This window comes from Ailuropoda melanoleuca, chromosome 13, assembly GCF_002007445.2.
Source record: "Ailuropoda melanoleuca isolate Jingjing chromosome 13, ASM200744v2, whole genome shotgun sequence".
Taxonomy (NCBI): domain Eukaryota; kingdom Metazoa; phylum Chordata; class Mammalia; order Carnivora; family Ursidae; genus Ailuropoda; species Ailuropoda melanoleuca.
The window spans coordinates 25,513,656-25,524,816 of NC_048230.1; the positions used below are offsets into that span (position 1 = coordinate 25,513,656).

Genomic DNA, 11,161 nt, shown 5'->3' on the forward strand with positions numbered 1-11,161 from the left:
GAGCTATCCCGACCAGGCCTCCAAACCAACATTGTTCTTTTAAGCCTGCAAGATTTAGGAAGGTTTGATAACCAGCTGTAATAGCTGGAACATAGACTGAGGGGTCATCTGTCCCTAGTCAGGACAAGGAGTTTTGTATTAGGCCCAATCAGAATCCTTGGAGAACTTTGTTGGCTGCTGTCTTGTGGAATATTCCTTACTGTGTCTAGGAGCACTTTCCTTGGGCTATATTTTTAACCATCTGTGAAGTCTTCTAAAGCAAAACCACATTGTTTTTGTCCTGTTTCCCTCTGTACCTAACACATGACCTGCAAATAGACTATGGCAGACTATTTGCACACACTGGCCTCAGTTATGGCCCTCCCTATATCCATGTCCTTGCCATGTGACTTTGTAGCTCCCACCATCAAGAAGAGTCTATTTCCCCTGCTCTTGAATCAGGCCAAGGTTGGGACTTGCTTTGGACAGTAAGATGCAGCCAAAGTGATTACTCTGAGCCTAAGCCTCAAGAGGCCTTGCGTCTTCTACTCACTCTCTTGGGACACTTGCTTGAGCTAGCCAACTGGAGGATGAGAGTCATGTGCTTCATTCACCACCAGCACCCTCAAACAACATGTACCCCAACCCCAGAGGCAGAGCCACTAGCCAACTTTGCAGCTGACCATAGATGCATGAAGGAAAATAGAACTGCCCAGTCTAAACCGCCAACTGCAAAATCATGAGCTAATTAAATGGTTGTCATTTGAATTCACTAAATTGTGGGTTGCTTTGTTACAAGCAAAAGTCAACTGATAGAAAACCTAACCAACACTTTACAAGTGGATTCAGTTGGTTCTCCCTTGACCTCCTTTCTGTCCCTTCTTAATCCCAAAGAACAAGTGGGTCAAAGTCCAAGTTTTACTTGCAGTAGGAAAGCTTTATTAGGAGCTTGAGATCAGGCAGGGAGGGGGGTCAGCCCCAGACCAGACAGTGGAAGAGAGGTCTCCCCAACTCTCCCAAGGGAGGGAGCCAATGGGCAGCTAGAGGCATACATGCCCACTCAGCCCAGTCCCAAATGAGCTCTGGGGCTCATTGCCAGCTATTCCTGATGCCAGAAGACAACAAGCAGACTTCTTCAGGGGGCTGCCTGTCTGGAGGACACTCAGCTGGGGCCAGGGCCAGGAAAGTTTACAGGAGCTCTAGTGTTGATTCTGGGAGCCTGTGGAGAGATGGAAGAGAGGTAAGAATGACAGGGAGACAAGGACTTGAAGAAATATGGGCACATTGGGAGCAAGGAGACTGGAGCTCAAAGAGCTGGAAGGACCTTGGGGTCCCAGTGGCCCCCATCTAATTCCTAAAGCACTCCTGAAGCAGCCCCAACAGATACTCTTCCATTTCTTTTCTTTCTTTTTTTTTTTTAAATTTATTTGACAGAGAGAGAGCGAGCACAGCAGGGGGAGCAGCAGAGGAAGAGGGAGAAGCTGGTTTCCTCCTTCTACATTTAGATTATTATGTTCAGTATATGCCCCTTTAGATGGCTACACCATTTAACTGACTTGTATGAGCCAACCACTGACTACAACACCTGAACCTCTTTTCTAACTGAACTGTTGCTGATCCAGGTCTCCCCATCCTCATGATGATTGAAAGCACTTGCTGTGGAGAACCACAGAGCTGAGTCCCTCATTTATTAGTTGTATGACCTTGAATAAGTTACATAGCTTCTCTGAACCTCATTTTCCTTATCTCTAAAATGGGTATAACAATACCCACTTCATAGGGTGTGGTGGGAAATATATAAGATAATGCACAATTTCCAACCCATCTCCTATGCTATTGAGACTCAGGACATTTGTAGATTTGGTCCTAGTCTCACCCAAAGCTCTGTCAAAATTAATGATAATTCAGAAACAAGGGCAAGTGTATGACACCTCACTAGAGACCTCCCTAAAATCTAGTTCTTTTCAGAATATGCATTCCCCAGAAAACTCAAAGATACTAAAAAAGGGGTGGTACCTTGACAGCTTAACACCTGTGTCTCCCTGACCCCACAAGCTAGAGTTGTCCCTTACCTTGTTTATCATCACATTCACCAGATTTGGAGGAATAGGACTGGGACTGAGATGATCTTCCACTTCCTCCTTTGGATCCACTTCCTTCTTCATAGCCACCACCACTTCCTCCTCCATGGCTGCCTCCACTTCCTCCTCCAAAGCTGCTGCCTCCACCATAGCTGCTTCCACTTCCTCCCCTGCCTCCACTTCCTCCTCCAGAACTACTTCCTCCTAAGTAGCTGCCTCCACTTCCTCCTCCAGAACTACTTCCTCCTAAGTAGCTGCCTCCACTTCCTCCTCCAGAGCTACTTCCTCCTAAGTAGCTGCCTCCACTTCCTCCTCCAGAGCTACTGCCTCCACCATAGCTGCCTCCACTTCCTCCTCCGTGGCTGCCTCCACTTCCTCCTCCAGAACTATTTCCTCCACCATAGCTGCCACCACTTCCTCCCCAGGATCCTCTTCCATGACTGCCTCCGCTTCCACCTTGATATCTATTTCTGCCACCTCCAAAGTGACTTCGTCCAGATTCATGAGATTCACTGAGAAGGAAAGATAACACAGAGAGAAAAATTAGTGACCCCATATACATACTCAAGGATAGACCTGGACAGAGTCAAGACCCAAATGTGAGTCTTACTAAGGTTTCCTTTTGCAAGGCAGAGGACAGCCTGGGCTGACACCACAGCTTGAAGGGAGAGCTTCCCTCTCTCTGGAGCAAGGACTAGTCCCTTTTCTCATCATTACCAACCTCCTTTGCCAAAGCCCAAATGCCTAGAGGTTCCCCTACAAGATGAAGAAGTCCTCAACCCATCAGACCCTTGTGTACAGGAACTTCCCTAGCTGCCTCTATCCAGAGGGACAGATGTAGTGTCAGGAGCTTAGAAATTCCTAGGGATTCCAGAGAGTCCTGGGGCACCTACAAGTCCTCCTGGCCACCCTCAAGGAGGCTGCGGTAGGTCTTAATTTCCTGCTCCAGCCGTGTCTTGATGTTGAGCAGAAGGCTGTATTCCTGATTCTGGCATTCAATCTCTTCCCGGATCTCAGTGATCTGGCCCTCCAGGTTACTGATCTGCTCCTGTAACTGCTGCAGCTGGCCACAGTAGCGGTTCTTGGTGTCTTCCAAAGACTTCTCCAGGGCCGATTTCTAGGAGGCAGGAGGAGGCTATAAGAGGGATGCTACTTCATAGCTCCTCCCCTTCCCTCTCCTAGGGATCATGCCAAGCGTTCAATGCCTCACCTGGCAGAGGGTCTAGAGCACAACTACCAACCTTGCTGAGCTGAGACTGCAGTTCAATCTCCATCTCCTGGATGCTATGCCGGAGCTGGGTCACCTCCCTGTGGTTGGACTCCATCTCCCGGCCACTACTCGTCACCTCTTGCTCCATCTGGCTCATCTGAAAACCCAAAAGCTCAATGAGAACCAGGCTGGACCAGAGACTGCCATGGAAAAGGCTCTGCCGCACTCATCAGGACCTTTGCCTCCAGGCCCAAGAGTGAGCCAAAAACACAGACAAGTCATCCTGAGTTCTGGGTTCTGCTATCCAGCCAGAGTAATCCAATTCTCTCAAATGAACATTCCCTCTCAGCAAGGCTTCAAGACTCTTCACACTTGTCCCCAGACCGCCTTTCTAACCTTATTTCAAACTGACTCCCAAACCCACACCATGCTCCCATGTGCCAGGGTCTATGCTAGGCACTGGAGGCCCAAGGAGGAAGGGAGTCATCAGAGAGCTCAGTGTGGCATGAGAGGCACACCATGTACCTTTACTAGATTCTGACGGCACATAGACTTACGTGAGTTGTTCCTGCTCTGCCTTGTTCACATATGTAATAAACTGTGAGCTTCTTGAGGGCAGCAGTCTTATTTGTCTCATCTCTGAGACATCGGGACTTCACATAAAACCTGGTACTGACAAGCTACTCAATAATTGTGTTTATGGTTTAATAAATGAAGTTGGATAGATGGCAGCTGGACGAAGAGATGGAGGGATGGGAGAATAGAGAGATGGGGTGGACGAGTGGAGGGATCCACGGAAGACAGAGAGAAGGTTGAATGGGCAGCCCACTCTGCTCACCTGAGTCTCATATTGCTCTTCAATGTCCCTACGGTTCTTAGCACTGATCCGCTCATACTCCTCACGCATGTCATTAAGGATCTTGGTGAGATCTTTGCCAGGAGCAGCATTTATCTCCACACTGACATCTCCAGAGTTCTGCCCAGTCAGCTGGTTCATCTCCTGCCAGGAACAAAGGAGATGTGAGGTCAAGGGGTGGGATCCTCTCCACCAACTTTTAGCCCTCCCCCTCTCCCTCACCAGAGGGACAAAAAGGAGGCACAGTTGTGAAGGCAAAGCCCAACCACCACCATAGGCACTGCAAAGGAGGCACTGGGGGTGTCCTCAAAAGTCAGGGAGAGGGTGTCTCCCAAGCAGTGCCCCACAGCTGTCCCCTCACTGTCTCTGCACTTCTGTTCCTCCCTCTCCTCAATAAGCCACAAGAGGCCAGGACCTCCTCATGATTCTTCTTTAGGGCAATCAGTTCCTCCTGCAGAGACTCATACTGCATCTCCAGGTCAGACTTTTGCATCGTCAGATCATCCAGCACCTTCCGCAAGCCATTGATGTCAGCATCCACTCCTTGTCTCAAGCTGTTCTCCATCTCATACCTGCAGACCAGCCACAGGTAGGGAATGAGCAAGAGGGCACCAGTCCCTATAGGGACATTCAGAGTACTAAGGATGGAGAAAGATTGATGACAGCAGAAGGAATGGGAGCGGAACTCACTTCATCCTGAAGTCATCCAGTGTCATGCGAGTGTTGTCAAGATCCAGGACAGTCTTATTGCTGTTCACTGTGATGTTCACAATCTGAAAAAAAAAAAAGAGGAGATGGCGGGGAACTCATGCTCCCCTGCTATGACTCACTGCTGGGAGGGCAAGAAGCCAGGCAAACACATAAGAGATGAGGACCCCATCCAGGAAGATGCTTAAGAGGTAGGAGGAGCTTCCAACAGCTGCTACAAGGCACAGACCCTTCACAGGCTTCAGCAAGGATGTTCAGTGTGGCATTCATTCAGTCATTCATTCATTCAACAAATATTTGAAGATCTACTACCAAAGACACTGTGGAGTGTAGAGATCAATGAGATATTGCTCCTCGAGGAGACTGCAGTTAATTACTTCATCCAAAGTTATCATAGAAGAGCTCAAGGAAAGGAGAGATGACATATGGTTATAGGAGATCAAGAAAGACTTCAGGGAGGAGGTGACAACTGAATTGGTCCCTGAAGGATAGCTAAGGTTGCACATGGATAAATAGATGAAAGAGGTTTTGTGTAGAAGAAACAGAATATCTAGAGGCTGTTTATCAGAAGTTGTAGGAACTTCCCCTTGTAAGGCAAGGGGAACAAATTAGCTAGACTGTGAGCTCCTCAAGACAGAGACCAAGTCTGGTACATCACAATGTCTGCCAAGAGCAGCAATGAGGGTAGTCATTCACTAAATTGAGTGAATGAATAAATGGATAGACAGACATGTGGATGGATAGATGAGTGGATGGATAGATGGATGGATGGTCGGAGGATAGGTAGATGGGCGAGCGTGTGGGGAAAAGGAAAAATGGATAGATTACTTCCATACCCAGAGTTCTAGATCCTGTTCATCACATAAACAACTAGCATGTGTACCTGGAAAGATCAAGACAGGCCTCTATAGGAGCCCAGGAGAAGTAGGAAGGAAGAGATACAGCTTCTAATTTTCCAAACTAGAAAACTCTAAATTCCGAGGGAGCGAGAGGAGAGAGAGGCACAGATTTTCTCTTCTCTTGAGCTGTATGATCTACCTGTTTGGGGAAATGGCACTGTTACCTCTTTGTCATATGATTACAGAAGTTTCAAACCAACAGGGACCTAAGAGCTGGTCTGCCCATCCTCTGCATTAAATGCATAGGAGAACAGATGCAGAGAGGGCATGAGGTTTCCCAAGATCACACAGTGAACTGATGGCAGACCCAAGACTGCAACACTGGCTCTCAGGGGAGTGCCCCCATCTCTATGCTCCCTCCACACTGCCTCTTCATTCCCAGCCTGGGGCCAGGCCAAGAGGAGACCCCCACATCTAGTCCCAGGCTCACCCATGTTAATCTAAGCCTCTTCTCGGCTCTGCTCAGATTCTGAAAGTTAGGAACATGGTGATGAAAGCCCAGAGCATAGGCCAAAGTCCCAGCTGTGGTGCCATCAAGAACCAAACACAGTTGGCTTCTTTTTTTTTTTTTAAGATTTTATTTATTTATTTGACAGAAAGAGAGAGACAGGCAGCAAGAAAGGGAATACAAGCAGGGGGAGTGGGAGAGGAAGAAGCAGACTCCCAGCAGAGCAGGGAGCCTGGAGCGGGGCTCAATCCCAGGACCCTGGGGTCACTTCTGAGCCGAAGGCAAATGCTTAAGGACTGAGCCACCCAGGCGTCCCCACAGTTGGCTTCTGATGAAAGTATGTTTCTAAAAAATGGATTCCCTGACTATTACCTAAGCTAGGATTCTAGCATCTGGCCTTTTTTGGAAGATAAGCGTGTGTGTGTGTGTGTGTGTGTGTGTGTGAGTGTGAGTGTGAGAGAGAGAGAGACAGAGAGACCAGGAGAAAGGGAGCAGAGTTTCCCCACTTACCTGGTTCTTGAGGTCTTCAATAGTGTCATAGTAGGGGGAGTAATTCCTGTGGCAGACCCTGGACCCCTGCTTGTCATACCATTCACGGATCTTATTCTCCAGTTCCTTGTTGGCATTCTCCAGGGACTGCACTTTATCCAAGTAGGAGGCCAGCCGGGAATTGAGGCCCTGCATGGTGGTCTTCTCATCAGCACCCAGAATACCACCAGCACCACTATCAAAGCCACTGCCGAATCCCCCAAAGCCTCCTCCAGATCCACCCCAAAAGCCCCCGGAGCCCCCAAAGCCTCCTCCAGATCCACCCCCAAAGCATCCTCCAGAGCCACCACCGAAGCCCCTAGAACGTCCACCAAAGCTACCAGCACTAAAACCACCCCCAGATCCTCCACCGTAGCTGGAACCAAAACTGCCACCACCTCCCCTCCCACAGGCCCCAGAGCTCCCCGCTCCATAGCTACTGGAAGAGCTGAATCGGCCCCCTCCTCCACCAGCCCCTGAGCAGCTCCTGCGGCTGAATGAGGACATCATGCTGCCCCCAGCGCCCCCAGAGCTGTTGCGGCTCCACGGGGAGGACATGGACTGCCTGCAACTCATGGCTGGCCCTGCTGCAGCTGTGGGATAGGAAGCAGTCGTCAGAGTGATGCTAGCTCCCAAGTGCAGGGTGCAGAGCCATCCCCGAGCCTTCCTACTTATACCCCCAGCTGAAGGTGGCACGCCTAGGTGTGCCCTCTGTCTGCACCAGCCTCCCCCCACAGACTGGAAGGAGGTCTGAGTTCGGGAGGCTTCAGGGCTGCCCCGGGCTCAGCGTCCTTTGGTGACTGCCCGGAGGCAGCCCAGCCTCTCTCCATTGTGTGGGGTAATTTGGTGATATTAGGCTGTCAGGGGCACCATAAATCAGCCCTGCTGCCGAGGGGGTGACCTAGATCTTGGAGTTGGGTCTCTGGCCGGCCCGACAGCAGTTCTGAGACTTAGCCCCTCTAGGATAGAAACTCCCAGGAATAGACTCACCTCCCTCATGGATGATTCTCACTGTCTGCACCCCTCCCTGCTCCCAGCTTATGCCCACTGTGGGGAAGCTGGGACTGGGGTACCAAGGAGTTACATAGAGGAGGGGGAGGCACAGCCCCTGCCCATAGAGAGCTGCCAGTGAGGGCGAGAAGCCCAGCCCCTGCCCTCCCAGAGCCCCAGTCTGATGGCGAGCCCAGTCCTTGCTCTCAGAGCCCCAGTCTGATGGAGTAGACAAGTGGCATGGCAGAGAGGCCGAGACGGGGACAAAGCAACATGCCCGCCAGCGCTCGGAAATAGCAAGCAGGGCTCACACAGAGGACGCGGGAGAAAGGCTGAATGAATAAATTGGCGCTGGTATCAGCTGGCTGACCTTTCAGCAGGAAGGCAAGGGGCTCGACTGTCCTGGTCCTTCAGCAGGGCCCAGCAGTGGGTACGGAATTGACCTTGGTTGACTGCCTAGCCCGTATGGAGCCCTGGGAGGGATACGGAGATGTGTGGCTTTTCCAGCCGTCCTGGAATTTGCGAGCTCCCTACTCCAGGCAAAAAGTCAGAAGCATGTTCTGGTGAGCAAGGCCAAAGACAGGGGTAAGGAAGGTGGGGGGCTCTCGAGCCAGGCTATCTGAGTCAACCCTAGCTCCCCACTCACTAGTGTGTGACTTGGGCAAGTTAGGTAAGCACTCGGTGCTCTGTTCCCTCCTCTGTGAAAGCGTGACGTTGATGGTGTGCGTGTCTCCTAGGACGAGACGCATGAGAAGTGCTCGAGAAACGGTGTGACTGCCTCTGATCATTGAACTCCAGCAGGCTCTCTGGACTCTGCTTTCAGCTGTATCTTTGCCTTCGGCTCCTAGCTGCTCTCCCCGCCTCTCTTGGTCCTGACTCCTCCCCCACGCAGCAGCCGGTGTGGTCTTTCCAAACCCAGGGGCAACCATATCACTCCAGTCGCTTCCCTTCACCTCCAAAATAAGGTCCACCTTCCTGGCACTCAAGGCCCACACCGATCTTTCCATTCCAGCCCCATCTGCCGTCATTGCCCAGACCCCCTAACCAAATCCTGCCATGCTCCCAAACGCCCTTCAAACCTCAGATAATGCTCAGAGCTTCCAGTTTGCTCCAATTCAAATACGCCTCCATCTTTTCTACCCAGAGATTCCTACTCATCTTTGGCGACCCAGGTCTGTGCTTCCTCCTCCAAGAAGCCCTCTTGCATCCTCTCCCTCTGACTTTGCACTTGGCTCTGTTGTTCACCTTGTACTTGCCCCAGTGCCCAGCACCATGTCTTGTCCAAGTAAGATCCCAGCACATATGGAATAAAGGAAGGATAACCGGTCATTCCAGGTAGAAGATGCTAAGAGCTGAAGGTGAGAAGAGAGGTGCCAGGTGGTCAGCAACAGCTTCTGGAAAAGGCATGACCTCTGGGCTGTAACAACAGGATGCTCGGACTTCATAAAGGACCAGTGTTTCTTGAGATGATTTTAGGCAACGCATGGAGACTCTGTGAAATAATGTTGAGCCACTTGGTAAGAAAAACATTCCTTTTTCTATTTTTCAGTCTTCCCATCAGTCAAGGAGAAAATCTCAGGTGGGCCCTACAGCCTCTTCAACACAGCTCCCTTGCTGCCAATCGCTTCTTCACAAACCAAAGCTGGGCTTGGGCTCAGAACCTGTAGAAGCAACAGCATCTGGTTAGACGTGAAGCATGTATTTATATCATTGCCTTCTATTTCTGGCAAGCGATTCTGATTTTCGTTTTTTTGGTAGTAATAGAGTAGTATAGGATCTCCTTCATAAATGTGTATTTGTTGAAATGACACGTAGGCTGATATACCAAAATGCAGTAACTATTTAAATGGGTAGTACGAAATATTAAATATTACATAAAAAATTAAACGGGTAGTCCAAAAAAATCTTGAAGGCATTTTGTGAATGTCTAACACCTGGGACACTTACACCACGGCTGGTGGCGAGCGTGTTGTTTGTAAACCTTTCCCAGGCTCCTGCCAAGCTCTGCTGGTGAGCCCGGCACCTGCCTGCGATGTGATTGGAGCCCTGGGAAGGCCATAGCCTTGTTTACCTGATCCCCATGTGATGCTGCCGCCCCAGGATGTACACCCCAGGTCTCAGATGCATGAGCCGGAGAGAGGAGGGGTAGGCAGAGCTGGGGTGAGCAGGGGAGGCCAGAGCCAGCAGAGCAGCACCCCTGGGACCCTGCCTGTGCATTCTCTGAAAACACCCTCATGCTGGGGGGGGGGCGCGCTCCTAAACACCCAGGCCTGACTCTGTCGGGGGAGTCAAGACCGGCCTGCCTGACCAGAGGCTCCCAGCTAGGGTACCGCTACCCAGCTGGCCTCTGTGAGGGAGCCCCTTTCTGGCCCTGGTCCAGAGCCCTCCAACCCCTGCCCTCAGCCCCGTCCTCAACTCCCCCCTCTCCCCGCCCCTGCCCCAGGCTGGCCAGAACCCACAGGCACTCAGAGCAGCAGGGGGCAGCCCTCAGAATTCCATTGCAGCTACCCAGGGAGGCTGGGCTGCCGGTGGGGACACCCAACTCCCAGGGGGGTGGCGAGGTGAGGACCTAACAGTTCGTGTGCTCTGGGTTGACTGTCACATCTGGCTCTCGCCTGAATTTTGGACTCGTCTGGCCAATTTTCTACCTGTATTGAGGGAACCCTGGTCCCTGCTAGCCCCACTCCCTTCCCTGAGTGCTAAGGGGTCCAGGCCTTTCTCCCACATCTGGGCTGTCCCCACACATTGGCTCCAGGACTTGCTACCCTCTCCTGAGCTCTCTCTCTGTCTCTCTGCTCACTCCCTCTGGCACTCCTCACTGGGGCTCAGGGAAGCAGTGGAGTGGAGAGAGAAGGGGCTGCCTCCCAGCCCCACCTTCCCTGCCCTGGGCCTTGGCCTCAGTCTCCTCATGAGAAGCCCCTTCATACCCGGCTGTCGGGGGCCGTAAGGACAGCACGTGCACCAGGCTCGTCAGGAGGGGTCTCTGGATGAATGCCCAACTACTTCGCATGGGCGGCCCTGCTCTCCACATCTGCCGGTCCCCTCCACATCTGGCCCTACTTCCAACGCCAAGAGGAGCTCGCTGGGCTCACAGTCCTATGGCCAGGAAACGAGGCCCTCCTCCCGTAGTCCCTGGGCACCCTCCCTTCTCTCCCCAAGTTCTCTGTCTGGCACAGGGATCCAGACTGCAGAAGATGGGTTCAGGATGGGGAGGCTCACAGAGCCCCGGCCTGGGTGAGCGATTTCCCTCTGGCTCACCCTCCTACCCTCTCAGGGCTCAGGGGCTGCCCTCTGAGTCCCATCCAGACCACCTCTCGCAGGAAACCTCCAGAGCGCGAGTGAGAAATGGTGCACACTCAGCTCAGGGCACCCTGGCACCTGGGACCCAGGGCAGATCTGCGCTGCCTTTGCAGCCCCACGCGCAAGGCTGCAGCCGGCACCCACGGCGCCTGCACCCGCAGT

At 51.9% G+C, this 11,161-nt stretch overlaps 1 protein-coding gene across 1 annotated transcript; it reads right to left on the reverse strand.

Annotated features, from left to right (window-relative positions):
* Positions 1–918: 918 nt before the first annotated feature.
* On the reverse strand, positions 919–7,285 carry KRT9 (keratin 9). Its single transcript, XM_002922160.4, has 8 exons — positions 6,692–7,285; positions 4,817–4,899; positions 4,542–4,698; positions 4,109–4,270; positions 3,302–3,427; positions 2,954–3,177; positions 2,052–2,572; positions 919–1,198 (listed from the first exon to the last, which is right to left on the reverse strand). The coding sequence occupies exons 1-8, from the start codon at positions 7,283–7,285 to the stop codon at positions 1,179–1,181; spliced, it is 1,887 nt and encodes a 628-aa protein (XP_002922206.2). The 3' UTR covers positions 919–1,178.
* Positions 7,286–11,161: the final 3,876 nt, after the last annotated feature.

Excerpts from the sequence above, each read along its gene's own strand:
- KRT9 (XM_002922160.4), bottom strand. The coding sequence starts at position 7,285 with ATGAGTTGCAGGCAGTCCATGTCCTCCCCGTGGAGCCGCAACAGCTCT. Across the intron at positions 4,271-4,541 it reads TAAAGAAGAATCATGAGGAG|GAGATGAACCAGCTGACTGG; the intron begins GTCCTGGCCTCT and ends TGTTCCTGGCAG. Across the intron at positions 3,178-3,301 it reads TGCAGTCTCAGCTCAGCAAG|AAATCGGCCCTGGAGAAGTC; the intron begins GTTGGTAGTTGT and ends CCTGCCTCCTAG.